Source organism: Bombus fervidus, chromosome 6 (assembly GCF_041682495.2).
Source record: "Bombus fervidus isolate BK054 chromosome 6, iyBomFerv1, whole genome shotgun sequence".
In the NCBI taxonomy this organism is placed as follows: domain Eukaryota; kingdom Metazoa; phylum Arthropoda; class Insecta; order Hymenoptera; family Apidae; genus Bombus; species Bombus fervidus.
The window spans coordinates 2213392-2237994 of record NC_091522.1 but is presented as its reverse complement, the minus strand read 5'-3'; the positions used below and the strand labels follow the sequence as shown (position 1 = coordinate 2237994).

Genomic DNA, 24603 nt, shown 5'->3' with positions numbered 1-24603 from the left:
TACTTTCCAATTTAGGATACCGGTCAGACTCACTTCTATGCTCAATATGTATATTTCACGTCACGACAATTTCATGCGAGTCGTAAGCTAGATACGCGGTATCTTCGCTATATTGTAATGGTCAAAAAATTATTATTATAAAGAAGACGGTTTTGTTTTCAGTCTTTAGTAATCCACAGATGTCTATGTATTTAATAACGCAAATAGTCATTCATTTTCGAAACTTTCTAAAGTATCGTGGACCATACGGTTAAAACGATTATCGCAATAGTAATCTAGATCTTGTACGTAAATATATAATTATATATCCTAAACAAATATTACAACTAAAGGCAAAGCTCTATTTTGCAATAGAGTTATACCTCATCAAGCGCATAGAGATTCAGGAAAGATTCACACAAACAATGCATTCTCCCTATCACAGCTACTGTAAAACGGACCGGTGTTTTCAAATGCAAGAAAGGTACGTTGGATATCATTTATTTCTCCTTAGAGTATATTACAAGTTTATGAAAGCTCTATCGTGGACGTAGCGCGACACAGGAAAGGGATAGACGGGAGGCGGACACGTTTCGAATATAAGGCTAGATTCCGGTCCAAGGCACCGTGACCGTGGTATGCATAGAGAAGGGAGATGTTTGGAGAGGGTTGGAGTCTATTATTCAGCGTGCTTTTTATACCCCCCCCCCCCCAGAAAACCACTCTCCTTCTCTACCCTCTAGTCCTATACTATTTCCCCCTTCTCCTTCGAGGCCCTGTCAAACTGTCGTGCAAATTCAATTCTATACAGTCGTTCTCATTTCGATTCGAGTCGAAGGCCGCGGCAGAAGCGTGCTGAGCAGAAAGGGCCAGCGCACAGCCTGGTCGTCTATGCACCCGCACTGCGGATACGTTCGAGGATAATTGACGATGCGGCGTGACTCGTGCAGCGTGCGAGTTAAATCAATTCCACCGGGTGGAGGGTGGTCAGTTTCTAGTTAAACGGAACGAGCTGGTTCGCTGATCGGTCCGACTTTCCTAAACGTTTTGATTTTCCACGTGATTTTCCGCCTATTCCCACGGCCATCCCGATCATCGCCTATATTTCTTTCTCGTTATCCAACGCGAATACTTTTTGCCCCCGATCGATTTCTAATTCGTAGATTTTCTGTTTTAAGCTGAATATATACGTTTTACATACGAGCTGTTCAGAAACCAAATCGCACAAATCCAGAAATTGAAAAATATAAACACCATTTTCTCTAATTTATTTGGAAATTTATCTATTCCAAATTTTATATCATATTCATGCGACGCAAATAAGTCTTTCGTTTCTTGAGAATTGAATGTTAATCGTGCACTTATGTGACGAAACTAATAAATTAATAAAAAGTGGAGTTAATCAATTTGATCCCTGAGAGACCAAAATTTATTTAGATGTAAATAGGACAGAGATTTTTGTTTAAGTAGAGAATTTGTTTAAGTAGAGAGGGTTTGGAATTTGAAGGTAAACGTGTTAGGATAAAGGATGAGCGTCACTGGGAAACTCCTCCAATAAAGCCACCCCTGTCGTTGCGTGTAATCACCCTTAAACACTCCAACGCCCCGGTCTAACCCCAGCGTACTGCGATACAATACTAATGTGCTACAAATAACATCCCAAACACGAGGCGATTTCACTTCTACAATGAGGCTAAACGGTTCCATGTACGACAACGACGGATACGAAGGCATCGGATCCGTTCGCTCGGTGTCGAGAGGATCCTTGTATACACCCGTTGCCGAACAATGAGTTCGTTGTTGTGCGTTTCTTTTCAAGGCAGATCATCGACGATCGTTTTTGTCAGGAAGTCAATCGATGATGAAACGGTAGAAAATATGCGGATATATTTCTTGATTTCAGGGTAAGAAATACAATGAGAATTCGATATTTAATCCACACGTAGGAGTTCAAAATGCTGCAGCTATCCAACAAATGCATAAAAAGCATGAGTCTCGACGTGAAATATTTATATATATATATATATATAAATAGAAATTTAGCACGTGATATTATAAAAATATAGGGACAAACGTAGGAATATTCGATTTCAGAGATTTCTTGGAATTTCCTACATCTCATTCGTCTCAAATTTTTCAACAGTATTTGAATCAAGAGGATATAACCTATGGATTTTAAACTACAATTTTGTTAATCTATCATATTTTTATTTATAACTCTTACAAATAGTTGCAACAAACTTTTTGTATGCGTATATACACGCTAAAGTTGATGAAAGCATAGTATCTGATTGAAAGATAGACAGTAGGTAAAAGTTTCACCACAATAAATTTATTAGATACTTGAAACAAGACATTTTTAACGATGCTGGAGAGTCGAGTTTGCTTACACTGTTCGCTGGTATTTATCGAAACAAGCTCAAAAATAAATAAACGAATATTCTGCTTGTTTGATTAATTGTAAAGAGAGAGAAAAGTGGAGACGCAATTATGTAAAGTACCAAAACGATATTAATCGCGGTTAAACAGTCGCTTAATCGATGCGCTTAAAATTGTCCTACTTTGCTTTCCTATCCTATTTGCGACCCGTTCCGAGCCATTTGTACAGTTGATTCTTCTATCTTTTTAATGGCGAGTCAAGTACCGAGAATAAATGTTATTAATACGCCCCGAGAGGACGCGGTCTTTTCAGATAACAAAGGATTATTAGATTGCAGTTAATCTAAATATAGAAGGACGGAAAGTGAAGGCAAATGCTGGTATAATTCTAAAGGAAGAGGAAACCGTGCGAGCCAATGAGAATAATATACTGGCAATTACGTGCAAGGGGCTTGCTGAACGTTTCCTTTTCCTTTCTTTCCTTCGTACGCATTTCTTTCCTTCGTTTTTTCGCTCAAGGATTATAAACGATCGACTTTCTCAATGATCGGAGAAACACGGAAGTGTCAAGAACACGAATCATGCCCTGAAATTCGATCCTTCTTATTAAGACCCTGTCGACGTCGAAAGAAAGAGGGGTTTAAATCGAACGCAGAATACAGGGGCTGGCCGTTACCCAGGCAAAAATAGTTCAAAGAACTTATGAAAATTCTGCAGCTTTTCCGCTTAAGAAAATACCAATCGATTCTGGCAATAGCGTATTAAGCATCTGTATACACGTTATTTCGATCGATACAGGTATCCTTTTAATCATTACATTTACATACTACAAAATAGAATTACGCTTTAGTAATTACACTATATGTTCTACATTAGTAGACATATAACAATATTCTCGTTCGTACTATTCATTTTCTTAAGACGCTCATAAATAATGATATTCCGACGGTTATAAACATTAAAACTGGTTTAGTACGAAACGCGATATCGAACCCCGATACTCCCTCGAAAGAATTGATCAGGATTTTGTGCTTGATCCGAAAGACTTAATACACTTAGCAAAAGTTTGTTGGAACTATTTGCAAGAGTTGTAATAGAAGCATAATAGATTAATAAGTATGTATCGAATTTCATAAATTGTTTTATATCCTATAAAAAAATTTGGTAAGGATTAAATGGATTGCAGGAAATTTCTCCAAGATCTGGATCCGAATTGTAAAATTTGAATCGTATATTTTGCACTTTACCATACTTGCTATCTAAATATCACCGCTTGTATTAAGTTCTTTCCATCTAATCAAATCGCCACGAACGTAATACATTCACGATCGACGCTTCTTCCGTTCGAGTTTACAAAAACCACCGAACATCCGGCACGAGCACAGCTATCAACGTTCTCGTTAATTAACCATCCTCCAAGTTATCCGGGCCGTTTGAACCGCAGTCGAATCGCGGCGAAATCAAAGCCAAGGATCCTTTATCCGACGGCGGAGCTCCGGCTGTCATCAGCCTCGTGGTCTCGTTTTAAAAAGTCGGTCACAATGCGAGGTGGCCGAGACAACGGGCCGCGCCAGACTCCGACCTAATCACGAGGGTGTATCGCGTGAATGAGCCCCGCAGAAATTCGGCAAATTAGCCTTATGGCCCTCGTATTTTGACACCGCGCGTTCATTGTCCCGCCGTGGACTCCCTTTCTCGCTTGCCAGCCGCGGAATCGGATTCAACTGAATGCACCCTTTGTCCGCGAACCTATTTACCAAGCAATATGCTCGTAACCCCGACACGAGACCGACTTCTCCCTTTTTTACTGGATACACCCAAAGACTTGGAATTTTCTCGATGGCTGCACGCGCACGTTCGACCGTTTCGCCGCCATTACGGAGAACCGACCACCACGATCACACGATCGACTTTCGTGGTCGTCTATCATTTTTATTCCTCTTTTGCCTTATTTTTGGATGGAAAATTGCATAAAGAAAGGCATACGATCGTTCATATACGGCAAAAATGAGTAACAGGACGCTGGATCGTTGCAATTTTTTAAAACATTTCTATACAAAATATACGAAATGTAGAGTAGAAAATATCAATTTTCCAGGTTAATGGCGGTTTTCAAAAAGTTTTCGAAAATCGCACCTACCGTTCATCGACGCAGGAGTTTGCGAAAAATATCGCTGTCAACGCGACTACAAAGGAAATTAACGGTTACCAACCGGTGAACCACCCCCGATTACGATAATTGGAAGCGGAGAACGGAGCAAAAAGGTGGAAAAACCGCGAGAACGGGCTGAATAAAGGAACTCTTGTGCAGCCGGGTGCAGCGTGGCTGCACGTGAAAATCCGTCGCCGATGTAATAACTCTAATAACTCGTAATAAAGCCCGGCTGGAGTCATATTAGCGTCAGGAGCACGCGTGGGCGCACAAAGGGCGGCCGCCCTCGACAAACACTGTGACTTTTGATGATTATTAACTTCACGGGCCAGCCACGTCGACCAGGAGATGAGTAACGGAGGGAAAAGGTGAAAGGGGAGAGGATCCGTAGGCCCTGCACAGTAATCTGTTGCCCCGTAGGCTTTTCTAGTCCTGCTTTCTACCCTTCTCTTCTCCTTCCACCTTTCACAGAGATTCCTATCTCACTCGCTCCCCCTTCATCTCTCTGTTTCACCCTTGAAGAGCCAGTCAGCCCTCCTACTACCGCCTGGGAACCAAATTAATAGTTAGTTCTACTGGATATATCTCGAATTCGGTGTATTCCCCGGCGAGTGACCCACCAGCTTCCCTTTCCTTCCTCCTTGTCTCTGGCTGCGTTTGACATCGGTTACTCGTTAAAGGGCCGCGCGATATCTCGATCAAACGAACCTCTTGCGGCCCTCGAATGGGGTTAATTGAACGGGATCGCAGAATTGATAATTTACGGTGCCCTTTGCACTGACCAACAGTTCTTACTCGACTGTTTTCTGTGAACGAGTATATATACACGTACGTATAACATACGTATACACTACCGGGAATTTTAATCAGACTATGGTTATATCCTGGTTTTCACGTAATGGTGGTAATGAATCTACGAGAAATAACTAATCAGATTTAAATTCTTTCCGACAGCCTTTTTTTTATAACGTTTTAAATTTATCAGCACTCATTACGATATTTGAAGGAGAAAACTAGGTTTCATTCTTTCAATTACGTCCATATAAATACGAATGTCTATAAAAATCTATAGCGTTAATAATATTCGAGAGAGATTAATTTTTACCCAAAAGCGTTGTTCTAAATTCCCTTCGTTGTGCAAACGTCGCTCTATTATCTCTGTTCAGAGAACAAAGTTTTCTTCGTTTAAGAAAACGAAGGCTACTCGGATCGTTTATCTGTAGCCGATCGTTCAAACGATTCAAAGAAATCGACGGATACGAGGCGGATCGCAGGACAGTTTAGTGTTACTAATCCCTCAGGGGCGCGATTTCCAGGTTGCGCATTCATCGTTCTGCTCGAGTCCCGGCTGCCTACCTGGCGATCCACCGGGACGTTCACGGCCAGAAATCTCGAACTCTTGAAACGGATATATTTTCACGAAGTGACATTCATCCCCGCCGGAGAGAGTGGCTCGGTTCTGCCTTTGTAAGGGATCCCCTCACGGTTGCATTTTGCATCTATGCGCCGGTGTCCCGGAGATCCGTGGAGAGCCGCGCATGCAGCGGCAAGAAATTCGATCTTAAACCACTCCGGAAAAAAAGGAGACGAGCCAATGCAGGCGAGGAAAGGAGGGGGATAGAGAAAGAGCAGGAGGGGGAGGAGGAACGAGAAGGGGGTAAAGAGGGGGAGGGGCAGCAGCAACCAGTGGAATTGAATACGTTTGTACCTGAGCCCGACAATGGGCTTCGTAATTCGATTACAAGGACCGCCAGCTAATTGTTAATTGCTGGCCTCAGGACCATATGCCGACAAAGGTTTCATAACATTATATGGAATATTAAAACGAGCAGGCACATGCGTGGATTTTCTATTCGTGTGCCCTACATGAAGGCCCTTTGCTGGCCTCGTAACGCGGTTAGGCAAAACCACCGCCACTGGTTCCAGGATCCAATTCCTTCGTGGGAAAAGCCTTCTCTCCTTTCTTTCTTCTTTCGCTTGTTAATGTGTACAAACTTCGGCTTCTTTCCATTCATCCTTCCTATTGATAATCCTGATTTTATCAAATTTAGTACGTAACTAATAATAATTCCTCTAGATATACAATTTTATAGAGAACTGTTGTTCCTTTTACATCGTGTCTCCTACTACTGATTTTAATCTTACAAAATCTAGTATTTCTATTGGAATAATTCTTCCAAACACAGACATTTCGAGGACCCCGTAGTAATAGGTTAGAAAGGAAGACTTTCCGTAATCCATCGACGATATTATGTCGGTAGAGAGGGGAGGGATAAGGGCGCGATAGTCTTTGGGGAAACAAAAGAACGCAGTGATACGATAACTTTCTTCTTGTTCGCAATTAGCAAGATTTAATCATGCTCGCGTGTCATGCGGCATATCGTTAGAAGTCTCAACTTATATGCATGCAACGTCGCTCTTATCGTCTTCTTTCCATCGAACTCCAAACGCGTAGTCCTCTTTTCTGAACTCGTTAACCAACTCTCAAGGACCGACTCCGCCGCAATTAATTATCCTCGTAATTACATCTGTAATTTGCGTCGAACGATGCTTGCTGACGAGTGCAGCCTTTTTCCAGCCAACTCTGTCTCTTTCTCTCTCTCTCCCTCTCTCTCTCTCTCTCTTTCTCTCTCTCTCTCTCACACACATACACACACACACACACATTCGCTCTCCTCGAGGCTCATCCCGTTTAAACCCGCTCGCGCATTTCGTACCCTTGGTGTTTAACGGCTAATCTGCCAAATGAAGTGTTTTTGTGTTTGAGCACAACACTTCGTCTCAATGGAGGAGCAAAACCGCCCTCGGGAAAAGGGTTGCTCTGACATGATTGATGCTCGAGGGGGCAGAGTAAGGGTCCGCCAACCCTTTTTAGTCAAGCGCTAAACGGAGTGCTTAATTGAGCCACAGACCTCAGAACCTCGGACAGCTAATCTTCCGAACGTATTTACAGAAAACGATGGACCTTTCCTCTTTCTTGTTGCTCGCATGCCACGTTTCTTTCGTCCTTCGACCGTAACTCAGTTTTTTTGTCCTTAGTGTTGGCTATAGCATTTTACAGCAATATTTTTATTTGTAAATCACGAGAGTTATGTTTTTAACAGCGTCATTAACTTTTATCGGTTTATCGAATAATAATAACAGCGGCAAGTCGAGAAAAGTACAGAAAGAAATAAAGAATTGTAATTCTGCGAAGATATAGCTTGATTATGGAAAAGTAGTAAAGAAATTTCAACCTTCACCTGGTATCGTTGAGTTGTAATTTTAAAGATGATATATATTAACATTTTGATTTATTTAAAAAAAAATAATTATCATAAGGTGTCCTACTAACGATATCTATACTTGGATAAATTTTCTATCGAAGAAGTTAGCAACAGCCATAATTAAAAGTTCAATAGAATCTCGCCCATAATTCTTTTAGATAATAAGAAGTTTAAATTATATTCCTTAGTGTTAAAATATTTTATTCTAATTTACATTTTACATTTGTTGAATACAGAAATATAAATTAAAATTATCCTAAAATTAAACTAATCCAACTCAAATCTATTTCAAATTCGCAGGTCATCCGTGGCTCAATAATACCAATTAAGGATTAAAGATACATACATACATATGTATATATATATATATCTTTTTAGTTTCACGAAACCGTAAAGTTTCTTTATATTTCACTCGGATTGATACCGTTCTCAGGATCGACGAGGAAACGATGAATGCTGACGCGCATCCCCGTCTGAACGCGCGCGCGCACGAACGAAAGGACGAACACTGGCCCGTAATGGAGTTTCCAAATATTCGGGGAGCCCTCGCTCAATTTCGAACAATTTGCATTTAGGGTGAAGTGCAATTAATAGGAGCGGGGTGTTGTCCCGTGCCATTCCACGCCTATTAACACTATATTCCGCGGGAGTTTAGCATATCGAGGGGGCAATATTGAGTTACGCGACAGTAATTATAATACTCGTTAGACGGCGCTGCAAGAGTTTACCCACTTCGCATGCTCTCGCGAGCCGCAGGATCGAAGGATGTGTTTCTGCGCCGACTTAAGGGTCTTGACAGTCTGTTACCGTGAAAACGAACCACGTTGCCAGATCCATTCCCCCTTGAAACATTTAAATTAGAGACGAAGAAAAAGATGCCTCGTCGATTAATTCGAAAGCGTTAATCACTTAAAGGGTTAAACCTATGTTTCATTCGCCGGGAATTGTTTTCTTAGGAATAAAACACGACAACCTTTATCTGCAATTGTTTCACGAGTTTAAAACGGGAAGTTTATTATCCTCCTGATGGAAGGTTGCTTAATGAAACAGCGGTAACCCGCGAGTTTCGTGTAACTTCGATTAAAAAAGGGGGTTGATCTTTCCGAGAAATCTACGAAGGGCTCGTTCACGCAACTGACGACGGACTTCTACTTATTTTTAAACGAAGAACTTGCGGAAGGGGCGAATCGAAGGAAATTATATCGGGGTAAGTACCGGCAGGTGTTACGAAAAGCATAACAAAACGCGATAAGAAAGTTGAATGTTTCTTGCAAACAGATTAATAGATTGTCGATGTAAAAAGATGAACGCGCAAGTCGAAGTGCTTGATCACTGAATATTTTTTCGTAATACTTTTGCGCGCAGTACTATATAAAAGAAGGTTCTCGAAATTTCTAGTGGATGAGAAACATGGATGAGAAGCGATGAATCTTAGTCTTACGTAGTATATTTTCCGAGTTATCGAAAGTACATTTCCTGAAACATCTTGAAAATATCTAACCGATAATTTTAACCGTTAACGTTAACCATTAAAGAGAATCCATTATGCACATACAATATCCATATACTTTTACAAACGACTCAAACGTATTTTCTACCTATCAAAAAACTTTCTATTCTTAGAAAAATTCTTCGAATTTCCAAATTACACGTTTCATGCTCAAACTCCGAGTTGAGCGAATTCGTCTGACTTATTACGTCCGTTACCACTTGACACTCGATCGAGCTGGCGCAAGTGGACAGTAGTGCTCGACGTTCTTCTGTTTTCTGCTTCCTCAGTGGACCAGGGGGCCAGAGGAGTCTTTTCGACGCGTTCCGTCGCATTATATTCTTTTTCGTTCCTTCGTGACGGCCTCCGTCGCACAGCAGGTGTCCCGCTCTCACGATCTTCGCTATTTCCCGCCACCCCATTTTCTCTCTTCTCTGGACGCCGGGACTGTTCTCGCGCCTAGCACGAGGCCATTATCTTATTTTCCGCCTGGAAACATCGCACCCACAAGAAAAACGATCTGATAGGGGGAAGAAGGCCGACAGAGAAAGCCCATTGGCTGTTCACGCGGAAGATCAGAGGTGCTTGCGTGTAATAACATTTGTATCTGCGAGCGTCTTTCTTTCTTCCCGACGATATCGAGCACAATTCGAGATATTCGAGGCCATCAGCCTACCATGATTGGTCGGATAGTTCGAATCATTATTAACGTTGTTGAGCGATGATTTTAAGCCGCTTGATAATGGCAAAACGAAAAGAGGGACAGGAACGATGCGAAAGATGGAAAGAGGTATTTTTCAAGATCAAAGGAGCTAAAATCATGTTCGAACTCAGGATTATTTAAAAACTATGATGAATCATCCGAATCGTTTTACTGGCAATCGAAAAAATTTGAGATTCATGGAGGACCATTGAGGTTATTTTAAGGTCACTAAAAGTCATCGAAGTCGTCCCATTGGATTTCAAAGTCGCTTATTTTCATTTACAAAAGTGTACAATGATGCTCATTTAAAGAATATAATTATTACCTAGTGGTCTTGTTCGTCTCAAGTGAACCGTTTGAATCTATTGGAACAGCCCTTATTATGGGACAAATCTACTTAAGTAGATTAAGATATCAATATCTTGCTTCCTGGTTATTATCGTAGTTACGGCAGGAAAGAATTACGGTTGCACGATCATATGTCTTTCTTCTCACGGGATATACCGTATATTACGATACGTTATAAAAGGCGTACAAATAGTACTAGTACAAGTAGAGAAAGTAAGACGCCACTTCATCAAGACATTATTTTGATTTATGTATGTTCGCAATCGAGCAACCTATACGAATATCTTTATCCTGGCGCAACCTGGTGCAAGAATTCTCACTGCCCTCTGCTAAACAGCTTTACGGTGCCACGCATGGGTATTAATATCACGACGCGAAGCTTATGGTTCTCGGTCTACTGACCACGAGGGGTACGAGCAAGTCGGTTGCAACCAGGGGAACAACTATATCCGTTCTACGCTGCCAAACTACGGTACACAATACGGTACATAATTAAATCCATAAAACAACGGTAACTACAAAAAAAACAAAAAAAAAACGAAGCCATAAAATTCATTTTAATTCAACATCCTCGATCAAAATCCTTTTGGAAGAAAAGGGAACGCAATTATCGTGACATTCGCTAATTAAACAAATAGAGATCACCGAACGCGCATAATAATTGAAGAGCTGAAATGTTAAAAGATCTGAATGCAACGCAGACAATGATTGTCAATAAATATACTTTTCAAAAAAAAAAAAAAAAAAAAGCAGGCCGCTGGCGCATGAGCCACGGCTAACGCGTTCGTTAATTTTCTCTACGCTTTTTCCGCATTGCGTGCGCAATTGCGTCGGGAAGCGGCGCGGAGCCGTCGTGCAGAGATATTCGCGGCAGTAGCCATGGTTACGGGCGTTGATCGCCAGCCCGCTAGGCGGAGGCGGCGTGCGTGACTAATTTGACACCCCGTAGATATAGGTGCGCCTAACCCAGACAGTCACCTGCGATTCGTGCCGGCCTCGTGTCGGTGCTAACGATCACGATTTGGCCCCTTAATAAAACCGAATTAAACGGGCCGACAAGCGCCGCCACCGACTCGCTTCGATTCAACTTATTCGCTCTAAATAATTGTAAATATAACCCTTTTTAATAAACTGTTACACGCATATTTTCTGATGAATCATTTTATACACGCATATATGTATGTATTCGTGTAAAAGGAAAATGCAAGACTATCTGAAGTTGTAGAGATAAGCGTAATTGAACGTGTTTTGAAAATATTTCTGTAATTTGTCCAAAAGTGAATGGGAAGAAATTATAAAATAGAGGAATCCATCTTCCATTATTATTTAATCTTTATCATTATTATATAATCTTATTTCAGTATCGACATAAACCCTTCTATTATTCTATTCTTCTAGAGATAATGTAATAAACGTTCTTACGTTACACGTTAAAGCAATTGTACTTTTATCCCATAAACGAACGGTGTGTAATACGTTAAAGATCAAACGATGTGTTTCCCGAGTAAAATAGACGTGGAATTATTGTTTGGAACGAGGGTTAATTGTTTCGGGAGTAGTAGAGGTAGAATATTATTAATGCAGTTCGTATGCAAGAAAATAGTTGTAGAACGACGCGTGTCTCTTGCCTTTGAACGGGGTTTCCATGCCGACGTGACGGTAAATAACGTCAAGCACCGTAGAAGCCCCTTTTATTTCGTACATACGTTCTTGCTTCCTGGTAAAGATGATTTTCTTCCTAGAAACTAACCCGTTTTCACCCTTCCTGTTCTTCTTGTTGAGTCAAGCTGCTCGTACAGGGGTCGCACATACACAGGTATTTCGAGGTTTTCCTCGTACATACGCATGCAAATTACTTTCGCATGATCGTCGAAAACATTTTTCAACGGCGTAAACGCGTACGGCGGTTCCGATTTTCTTTGTAAATGGAACGAAAACAAGGAAGATCGCTTTTAAATTGCGCTCTCAAAAGCTTTCAGAAACGATTGCAGCTTCGATATTAGTTTCACGTCCCACCCCCGTGGTGCCTCCATCCCCTTGCTACCCACGCCCATCTATCACGCTCGACGAATGTATTTCTCGTCGTAGGCGAGAGCGGTTTGAAATTCTTCCGCGACTCGGTGTGCGAGCGGACGAAAAAAATTGTAATCGAATTGGAGTATTTTTCCAATTGGCTATCGTCGAGCGGTCGAGCGCGTCGAACGATCGACCATCCGGCCACGGCGGATTCTTTTTCTCTTTCCCTTTCTCTCTCTTTCTCTCTTCAAATTAGTTGGCCTACCGCGAAAAATCAATCTGCCCGCTTTTTTCCGCCCATCTCTCCGTGCCTTTTCCACGACGATTGTCGATTCCATTTTCTCTTTTTCGTTCGCTTCGGGAAAATACGCCGGCCATCGATTCGAATTCCCCATGGCGAAATCTCATAGACTCGTCGCGATTTCCGTGCGACGCGTTTTCTTAGGTAATGAATTTCAGCATATAGATCCGGCAATCTACTCTCGTTCTTTATTTGCCAATTACATTTGGGAATAATTCTCCTAATAACTTGCATCGAATCCAGAGAATTGAATATTTAAGATCAATTCTACAAAATGAGAACTAGACGCAACAGTCGATGTTATAAAGATTATTTTTTAAGACGGCCTTGGAATTTACTTTTCTTTGTGCTATCTTTTTCAATTATACCAATTTTCAATATACCAATGGAAGTAACTTGTTTGTTTCTTAATAATTCTTTCTTAATAATAATATCAATTGTATATTTATACAGTAAAATTGCAAAATTTACGGAAAACGAAGTTGATCAGTCTGGATTTTCAGTTAACTTAATATTAAATATAATGTCTATATATTTGGCACGATTTTCGCTTTCTATTATATACGTTATTGAACGACGATCACCCTAATCAGCAGGTGTTTCATGATAGAGCCAATTTCGATGAGTGTTTCCAGCGAAGTTCGCCCTTATATCGATTCCAATTCTACCAAATCGCTGGCCTAAGGCATGTTTTTTAACAACCGAACTCACGATCGCGTGACTGCAAAGAGAAACGCGCGTCGACGATGCGCCTAATCGTACAATATGCAGCAGTAAAATTTTGTTATTCTCTGATTAAGTACGTAGGAAAAGAACGAAAGGTGATAAATTATCTCGTGGTGAAAATTAAATATATTTCAGCCATAGAAAGTTCTAATGTTAAGCTCATCGATCCTGTTACCGTAACACAATAATGAATGGAAACTGTTAAATACAGTTTGCCCACCTTATTCATGAGTAGTTCAATTTTCAAACGTCGTCACGTCACTCATGAAAATTAATGAAATATCAAGAACAAGAAAATGTAATGGGTTAACCAGAACCGTAAATTCGAAGAATATTGGCAATTACAAGCCATGTAACCTTCTATAACGAGTATTTATTCAAGAAACCATTTTAACTGCGAGGTTGTCAACGAATCTTTTCCTTTCACGAACCGATTACGAACGTTGCATTGAAAACGATGCGTAAACCTGAATTACAATAACAAGCTTAACAAGCAATTCGACGTTTCGATATCGGCCGAGGCGGAGCGTAGCTGTATATCCAATAAAATCTCCGCACTCCGTGAACGATAATTATCGCGGGAAAACATTGTTAATCCCCGCAATCAATCTGCCAGTACGTATATATATATACACACACACGCACATATCCACATATATATATACATGTGTATATATATACATATAAATATATATATACAAATATATATGTATACATATACACATATATACATATCTTTGTGTGTATGGTATATATACTCAAGAGGCAGAGAGGATGCATGGAAAATCTGGAAAACGCGTTTTCCCGGGTCACACAATCGAGGCTATGGTGACCACCGACCGAACCCCCTACCACCGAAACAACCCGGTTTGTCCAATAAAAGCTCCGTTTCCCTTCGCTATCACCCCCTTCCAGCCCTCCGCAAAACCATCTCGTCGAGCGGCCTAATAAATCCGACAGATAGGATTGGCGTGCGCTATCAATTAAAAATGATGAAACCGAACGTGCGTCCGCCTCTTCGTTGCGCCTATCATCTTTCTCTTTCCCTCTTCCACCCTCCTTTCTCCGTCCTTTCACCCACTCTCTTTACTCGTAGCTTCGCGGCTGATTCCTTCGCCTTGTCTGTTCGCGTAATAAGCTTAAGCGATTAGGTGTACCTTAGGGGCGCGCTGGCGTTCCCTTCTTCGATGTACCAGCTCCTCGCTTTCCAATTTCTCTCTCTTCAAGTTGAGAGAAGTAGCGAAAGGGGCAGCATTGTAAGCGACAGAGAGAAAGGAAGGATGGAGAAAGGTCGGCAAACTCTTCTACAAAAAATTGAAAAAAGTAAAACGACGACGGTGGTGGTGTGCACGGCGACAGCACCGGCAGGTTTTAAATGCAATTTAAATTTTTAATTGCAACTCTCTTCTAGAGACAGTGGCGCCGTGGCGTTATCTATCGTCCTTCTGCCACGGCTCCTCTATGGCGTACTCCCTCTTTTCTTTCGGTGGTTGTTATTAATTGCTTTGCCTCCTGATGACTAGGGTTGTTTGGCTGCTGGTGATTGAAATGGAGATGTTACTTTTCCTTTTAAAGCTATGAAGCTCTATGAAAAATTTTGCATCTTCTTCGCTTATATTCGTTTTTGGCTAGCCAGGTTATAAGAATCGTCGACAATCTTGTAATCATCGTTTGTCGGACATAGTAAAATCGTCTCGGTAAAAATCGAGTAAACAATAAATTCGTCGTTGCATCTTGTGTTTTTATCACTTAAAGGAATTAAATTAAATCGATAAAATTACACGATTTATTATCGAATGATCTGATGGAAATAGTAAAATCGTCTTAGGCGAATAGTCCGACGGAAAAAGAAAAAGTAATCCGGCGATTAATTCAACGTAAGACTTTCTACTTTCTCCGTTTTAATTCCTTTTAAAATGACTTTAATCCCAAGGATCGTTGATAAAATCGCGATGATTGTTATCATATCGTTTATCAGGCATAATGAAATAGTAAAGTTATTAAACGATTTAAAAAAAGAAAAAAAGAAAACAAAAAAAAAAAAAATAGGATGAAAAATCAATTTAGCTGCTTCGATTTGTAAAAAGACGCAGGTGCACTTGAAAAGTTGGCGTACTGGCTGGTTGTTATCTGGCAAAGTACGTCGCTCGTATATACTTTTGTTAGGTGGCACGGTCGGAAAGCGTGCCCCCGGGAGCCTAATCGATGCGTCGTCGCATGCGACTGCGTGCTTTTATCGCTGTCACGCACATAATTAATTTAATTTAGTTTAATACGTCGGGGCCAGCGTCAGCCGGCGATTGCTGTTCCGATTGTTTGCACGGAAACGCTGCCATTAAACTCGGCCCGCTTGCTGGTCGCGCGCACGGCACTCGTGTCCGCTTGATTTCAATGGAACAGAGAAAGACCAAGACTGACGAAGGAAAATACTAAATCGCTTGATTCGTGCTCCGATCTTAGTGTCTATGAATCTAACGCATCACCTTTCAGACGAGAAAATGGTAGTTTTAGGTTCTCTAGCATTATTGAAGTTATGTTATTAATGAAATTTTACGAGTCACAAGTTACAAGTTACCGATAAAAAATCATTGAGTAATAATCTAAACGAAATCTTACAGATCTATAAATCATAAAACCTCTAATTATTGCATTATTATTAGCGTATTTGATATAAGATTGTGAAAGAGAAGATTGTAAGTCGACTGCAAATATTCATGCAAATTTTCATCAACATGACTGAAGGAATAAAACTTAAGAAGAGATTATTTCACTTACTAAATATTAACCTATAATTTGCCAACTCACTGGTATTATTAATTAATAAATTATCGTGTAAAACAGTTGAGATCGAACGAATTGGCAAATTGTTCGTTATGTTTTCATACAATAATCCCTGTTGAAGAGAAGTTCTTTTTTTCTCGTTTTCTTTTTCGAGTGACGTTTTTTCCAGGCTGTAAAGGTAAAGAAAAACATTGGATCAGAGATCGTTGTTTTTTTCATTTTGTTTTTTTGGCTTTGGTTTTCGATAAAAGAGCGAGGTAACAGAGACGGTGGTTGTTTAATAAACATCGTTGGAAGTTATGGTACAGTACGATGCCTTTCTGACCGTTCGTTTATTCCCTCCCTTCTTTTTTCGTGAAATCGTTAAGGTAACAGGATCGCGCGCCGGTGTCGTGAGGGTTAACGAGTTAATACCTCGTTAGTCGCGTGACTCCGCGGTCGGGTGATTATTTAAAAATGTATGAATATTCGTTTTACCCGCGAGAAAACGATCTCTCGCTGTATGCCGATTAACAACGCGATTTCAGACAATTATTCTTCCTAATCGCTGATCCACCGACAGGATCTCCGATTACAAACGAACCCGCCTTCGCATTTGCGCAGTTAATTCTTGAAACTTCGTGAAGTTATGTCTATGCACACTATTTAATAACAGGATTATTTTTATAAGATGAAAGAGGAATTAGAATTGTTCAAAACAGATTGCAAATAGTAGGATAAATTTTAAATTTGCGATCACAGTCAGTAAAAACTTCCTACGTCCTATCGTTCCATCCAAAATCTCAATATACACATTCCACTTTCTAAACTTCTAACTCTCTAAGCGACTCTCCGAGTTTCTAATGTTTCTAAGCTTCCAAGTTTAAAATGACTAATTGATCATCAAAACGAGCAAATTATAATTTCTGTTAAAAAATTGTTATATGCGCAACAATACGTTTGTATGAATTTGTCTGATTTTAAGCAGAGTATTTGTATTAACAAAGGCTTGATTTTTTCTTACCATTATATACACTATATATACGTTCTTTCGTTCTGATTTCTTTGGTGTAAATGTTATACTCTAATATATAATCGGTAGTTCTGGAGATAAGTACTGGGTATCCTCGTGCACACGAATTAACTCGCGTTTTAACTCACCTGGACGCGCACTTCCGGAAGATTGACTTTCATAGCGAGCTCCTCCCTGGAGTACACGTCCGGATAATGAGACTTCTCGAAGGCTCTCTCGAGCTCGTGCAGCTGGTAAGTGGTGAAGGTCGTCCTGTTTCGACGATGCTTCTTCTTGCCGCCGTTCCCGTTCAAATCGTCCCCGCAGCCTGCTCCGAGTTCCTCGTCGCTGCCACCGCCGGTGGAATTGCAGCTGTTCTCACCTGGAACCCACGGGAGTGGTCAGGTCTCCTCGGAAACGGTCGTTACGGTTAATAGGTACGGTAATGGTGATCGATTTATCCCAGTCTCGGCTATTACCTCTATTATGCGCGTATAATGCTAGCTATTACAAGTGTTGTAACGCTCATCACTCCGAGTTGGATCGTGCTCGATTTTTTGCGTTCGCGTGCACGTTTCGACTTTGAGATTTCCGTAGCAATTTCTCGCATTTCAAACTCTAACTCTAGGTTAGACAAGAGTTGCAAATAATAATTCCTTATATCTACCCTAAGTTTAAACATCTATTTCATATTATTGCAAATATGAAAATTTAAATTTGTGATAAACGGTATCAAATTAGTCAGCTTAAATCCTCGGTTGGTTAGAACACAGTATGGTTTTTAGTTTTAAAAAATCTAAATATCTCTTCAACTAAATTACAATACACGGAAGAGAAATAAATATTTTTGTTTAAAAATTGAGAGATTTTTAGGTCATTGAATATTTTTTATTATTCATATTACTTTGATATTAATTTGTTTTCTTCATTTTCAATTTGAATTATTGATTATTTTACGATAATAAGGCCATAACTGCGGATGTCTACATTCTTATCATTATTATGGTGGAACCATATGTAATCTCGTGAAACATTTGATAATTTTATTCATTAAATTACTTCTAGCATAACTATTTCAATATTTAACTTCTATCGCTTGTTATCTTGTATTCCTGTCTGTTTTCCAAATATTAAGGAGCGATAAAGAAAATGAACTTTGTAACGATCCAGTTTGTTTGGATTTTGAAGATGGTTCGTTGCAATTCAACTTTAAGTAGGCTGTGGACCTTGACTTTAATTATCTACGATTTCTTGTAACGGAAGTTATTCCGTAATATAATATAGGCAAAAGTCGCGTAAGACAAATCGTGGGAAAGTCTTGGCAATTGCTCTTTTGCCGTGGAATTATTTCATTTTACTAAAATTTTCGATTACCTGATTATCGACGCTTATTGATTTACACGAATTCGTAATTATTACAATATCTCTAATGGATTGAACGCGAACGTGCGACAAATTGCAAACTGTATTTCCCTGAATCTTACGCGAACAATTAATTATCCGTTTCAATATTTACGAGATCGTAATGAGTTTACTAAACGAGCAATTTCGAATCTGTCCGAAATCAAAAGTTCCGCTAATCGAACGTTAATGGATTGTATCAAAATGACGTTATAATAAGTCGCTCTCGCGTGTCCTTGTTCTTTTTATAGAACCAGCATTCGAAAGTTCAGTGGACGAGACAAGATTTCCGCAAGAATCACACCGTTCATAAAAGCTTGTCGCTTTGGCAAATGTTGTACGCCAAGGTGGATCGACACGCGCGTTTATATACCGGGTGGCAGGCTAAAGATCGCAAGCCAGATTGCATTTGCAGGCTGCTGTATTAAATGAAACGTAGCTTATCTGTCGTTTTACCAGCGAGTACAGTTATTTTACGACAAGCTTAGTATATTCCGCTGTAACGCGGTATCGTGAAAGGAGCAACTAGAGAAAGGGAAATTTATGAGTTACGATATCGTGCTTATCGCAACAATTTTATTTGTCACAGACAATATTTTTACTAGATACGAATTTAGAAAAAAAAAAAAAAAGAAAAAACACCAGCCTTATCTCAGATTAGAGTATTTAGTGAAACCGATAAGTTTTACGCGAGAATATAATTAATTGACGATAATGGGGCTCGTTATCGAGACATATTGGGCAATCGAAAGCGGCGTTCGACATCGAGACACGAGGATACACGTGTCGGTAAATTCCGTGACGCACAATACGGCAATTTATCCGTAGAAATCAACGCTTCAACGCAATTTGCTCGGCGCGATGTTCAACGCAGTGCAACGGAAATTAAGAGGTCACCTGCAAAAAGGGAAAACCAGGATTTTCGTTGTTTCGCGCAGCGCGTCAGTTCTTTGACGATTGACCAACGTGCTCCGATTAAGTTGGAAGAAAGAAAAAATAGCCAATTAACACGTCTTTTCCAAGAGGTTAATTTTCAGCAACGTTTTACGTCGGTCTTTTTCAATTTGATAACCCATAAAATCTCTACCGTTGCTCGAGTAGCTCGCGTCTCGCTCGACGACATTTCGTCCTCGTTAAACAAGTTATAACACGTAACCGCGTAACCTGCACTTCCGACAAACTATTACATGCTCCTTTTCGCTACAAATTACCGCCATCTCCCGCATTATCCGTCCTTATTATAGTATCGAGGAACACGAGCGCCGTTATCGAGGAAGAAATTGATTGCGCGGAAGCACACGCCTCGTTCGAACGAGTGTACTCGCGGCCACTGGTGGCGAATAGACATTTTCGTCAACCAAACTCTACACTCTATACCCACCGTTCTACGTTGCTACCACTGCACCGAAATTCACTGGCGGCCGAGTCACCCCCGGTCTCGTCGTTTCATATGCATATTTATACCTATCGCTTTTGTACGCAAACATAAAACGCGAACGCGGGTTCCATATCAATTTCGAGGCAATCAAAAAGCACCGAGTTTTCGCCGACTGTGCCAGGCGTTTAAACACCGACCTCGAACGTTGTAACGCGATTAATTTAAAACGGGAAGGGAATGGAGCACCGTTTTCCGGCGTTCTTCGACCATAACCAAATTCAACAATCGAGCTGGAACGGGATCCAAATGATCCTCTTTTCGCCGGGACCATCCCGACACCCCGTAGGGTATATATATTCAGCCTCTCATTAACTGCATAATTAACCTTCTCTCGCATCGCAGCGTAGCGCATTAGATCGAATTGTGGGGGGTAATCGGGTGGCTCAATGGCGGCGCGCACACAGATGCATACACGTAACGTAGCCACGCACAAACACACGGCATCGTGCATACGCCTACACGCAGAGGAACGGACACCTGTGCACGTCGTGTAGAACGTATCCTGTGCGTGACGGCGTGTGTGCATTCGTGTGTGTACGTGTGCCATCGGGCCGGTGCTAACCAACAGCCTAATAACCTCGCCTTGCCTCGTGATTGACGCGCCTGTACCGGCTAATTATCAACAACAATCAATAATGGCCCCCGAGAGTGCCAACACCATCGTTCTCCTTCGCCCCGGGCCCACCTTCGCCCACCTCCCTTTTCCTCCGTCCATGCTACCAGACAGAACTGCGCACCCTTCTTCCTCCGGGCTCTCTACTCGTGAACTGTCTAAGCTACGGCGAGCAACTTCTGTTTTAGGATGCGACCTGCTCCACCGCCGCACAGAGGAGAGCGATGAAAGGGAACTGAGAATGCTGCAGATAGAGGTTAAACGATGACGTCGTGCTATGGAAGAGGTGAAAGCTTCTGAAGATTGAATTCACAGGCTGGATGGGTAATCCCCAAGTTTTTAAGCGCAGAGGTTTGAACTTTGCATTTTTATTTCGAATGGAATCAGGAATGAAAGCTTTCTTTTCGTAATTAATACGAGGTAAAATCTTTGTATTCTATGGAGGATAAATAATAGTGTTTTGTATTTACATGACATACAAATATAAATTGCGTTTGCTGATCGTTCGTACTACGATACTTTTGGTAAATTTGTAAGCTCCCTTTATACGATTGATTTGCTGGAAGAGTGATCCGTCGTTCGAGTGGGAAAAGTGATTTTTTTGGAGAATCGGTTTAAAATATGAAGTTTGCAATAGAAAATTGGTAATCGAGCCATTTAACAAGGAAAAAAAATGTTTTCTTTTATGATTTAACCTTCGGAGTTTTTTTTTAAATAAAATATGAGTATAGTTTATAAAACAGATTTTATGTCTCGGCACCTTCTTTTCGTTAAACAGTATAATTTTATTAAGTAAGCTAATGACATTCTTATTCCAGGAAATATATCACGCTTGAATTTAATTTTTGCAGGTATCTTAAAATTGATAATTTTTTTAAATGTACCACTTTTCCCAAAACAATATGAAGTATTTTCTGGTCTCAACGATGGATCCAGAAAAACAAAAATTCATATAATGAAATACCATATGCTGTAGTTCTGCGATAATACACCACCGGAAAATGTTGTGTTTAAAATAATTTACAATTTCCAGGTTTCATCATTCGGTGAAAATCACAAAGTTTCTAAACGTTGAACGAATTAGTAGTGATGTCTGCCAGTAATAGAGTAACATAGCCGGTGGTCGGACATTTTGGTGGGCGACAAACACGGAATCGCATGCGTTCAGAGGGAAATTAATGCGGTACATTATATCCATTCGGGGATACGGAGATTTATATAGGTGCGTAGAGAATGTCCGCGTCACAGGCAGTGTAAGCGCGTGTGTGAGTACGTCTGCGCAATAATTGGTTTCGGTCGGACAGAGTAACCATCGTGATTAAATTCTGCGAGGTGCAGGTGCAGAGCGTCGCCGCGCCGTCGCTGTTACCGCGTGTTACGCCGTTATATCGAGAGCACCCGGTATATATCCCACCAAGTGGCTCGAATTTTCCTCGATTAAAGGCGACACCGTGTCGCGAACCGGAAGTTTTCCCTGTCTAATTTCAGCATCATAATTGATACCGTTATTTCGAGCAAATTTCACTTTTAATCATTGATTTCCTACTTACTTTACAATCGATATCGCTTATCTTTGATTTTTATATTTTTACCGAATATTTAAACTAATCGAAATTGATTTCTACAGAGGAGTCCTCAGAAATTCATTCAATTAATTCGCTTCTGGTTTAGTTCTGACTGTGGATCGCTCATTTACTCTTTGTCTTCTTTATCTTCGAACCAATAACATTATTTGTACATAACATTATTTTTTTAACTGCTATTTTAATATTAACCGATAACGATAACACAAATTGCTTCACGTAACACAAACAGCATGTTATCGGACAGATTGGGTAGACGCTGCATGACGTATGTGTACGATCTTAACCGGGTTAAAAAATGATATTTATGAAGAATATGTTTATGTCAGCGTTCGTATAGATATAACAATGTGGACAAATGTATTCACGTGATTTTATTATGCCACTTAATCGACTGTATAGGTGCAGGTCCCGGCAGAAGAATCGAATGGTGGCCCGTGGCGTTTCGAAATTTATCAACCATCAGTGTTGGCCCATTAGAGCCGGTGCTCGATTCAGGAGGAGGCTACAATTCCTCGACCGCTTCGTCCATTATACTATCTTCTCGTGTCAATCTCTTAAGTAGCTGGAATGGACTAGAACCGCTTTACACCGACATGATACAATCTTGTTTCTCCCCCGAATTTGGAATACCAACGCGAATACCTTCGTTATTTCCTTTCTTCTTTTTACCCTCAGATCGTTTGCAATCGTTTAAATTAAACGATTAATCGCGAGAAGCAAGATTTTATTTGGTTTCCAGGTTAAAAATTTCAAAGTGACGAAATAATCTCAGTTACGATTGCGAGAGTAAACCGACTATTTCGATAAATATTAAGCCATCAGTCTTTATTTGTGGCGCGAAAGTTTGGATTTCATCAAGCGCATTAATAATCGTTATCTCGTATAGCTTTTCAACCCACGAAACGAATTTCATTCCCTTGAAATCGTGGTCGCGTTTGATAAACGATTGACAGCGGATTAATGAATCCGTCGTGACAGTTTGACAGTTTGAGAAGAGATTTCGGTTCGCGCAAGAACCGGGACGAGACAGCTCTCTCGTTCCGCGAAATTCAAATATCCAGCTAGACATACTGCATCTCTCTCTCTCTCTCTCTATCTGTCTATCTTTCTGTGTACCATTTCAACTCGTGTATCTCTTGTCGGCTAATTAAATATCACTTAACGCTGGTTACCCGACTGCTAATTTTCCGACCAATCAAATGAAGTAAAATCGAACAACGATCGGTATGGTCATCGATCTTGCTACTATAGGACAACGATTCTTTTCTTCGAGCAAAAAGTCGATATCTTTCTGCCTCGGTTTGTCTGCTGTGAATTCCTGTTTCCTCCTCGTTCGGCGATGTCTCCTCGTCGTTTATACTTAAGCACGGCTGTCGATTCGAAATCTAATTTCCTTGATCGGCGTGGGAGGACAGGGGTAAGACAAGGAAAAGCAAAACGAGACGAGGAAATAAGAGAAAGAAGATGGTATGCCGTCACACAGAGGGCTTAGCTCGCCGACCAAAGAGGATTACAGAATTTGTCTTCTCGTGGACCGTCACTGGTGCCCTGCTCTCCTCTCTTTCTCACTCTCTTCCTATCTCTCTCTCTCTCTCTCTCTCTCTCTCTCACTTTCTCATATACTTTCTCTCGTTCTCTTTCGCTCATCTTCTCTGATCTTTATTTTCTCCTGTCTCCGTGGGTTTCTTCTGTTCGCTCCTGCCGGGCTCCACACCACGGTTTTTATCTCCGGAACGAAACGCAATGGCCACTTTACGCGGCACAAAGTTTCGACGGAAATTTCTTCGTAAAAGCCACTGTCAACTGTCGCGTACCTTAATCTGACGCACGTATCGGCCCACGAAAATCGCCCGTTCTATAAAGTTATCCTATTTTTCCACGCGACACGCGAGTATTTTTGGCACGTCAGCAATGAAATAATCGTAATTCATTGGAACGAATGGGATATCAAGGTAAAACTTCTAAATCGACATTCTATGCGATCAAAGCAGCGATTGTTACAGTTAATAAACAGATTAGATACACTCTTCAAACGAGAAGTACGTAGTTGCATTTTCCAATGACTGAACCTCAGACGCGGCTACTGTCGAACCAGAATCATTAATTTACGCAGCGCTTTGCAGAACCTGGTTCCAGGGCGAGAGCTGTTACTCGAGTAAAAGTCAACCTGATCGGATAATCATTTTTCTGTGGACTTGGTTGATGGTTTTAGCAGTCGTGCGGGATGAATTTTATCGCGTGTAAGGGACGAAGAAAGCGTCGCGGATGTCGGAAGGGAGAAAAAGAGAGTAGAAACATGGAGAACATGATCTCTCGATCCTCTCGATTGGCAAGAGAAGAGTATCAGGTTCGTCGATTATTCGCGTACCGGTATCGAATTATTAAATTGTCAAAGCGGCAGCGAGAACGCGAACGACGAGAAAGAGGAGGAAGG

The 24603-nt window shown here is 40.8% G+C and overlaps 1 protein-coding gene across 1 annotated transcript in view; it reads right to left on the bottom strand.

Moving 5' to 3' along the window:
* The window catches only part of LOC139988040 (retinal homeobox protein Rx1), a 44513-nt gene that overhangs the window by 7750 nt on the left and 12160 nt on the right, over positions 1-24603 (bottom strand). The window contains exon 2 of the mRNA XM_072004960.1: positions 17281-17513. Coding sequence (XP_071861061.1) covers positions 17281-17513 — 233 coding nt within the window. The remainder of the gene's footprint in view (positions 1-17280; positions 17514-24603) is intronic.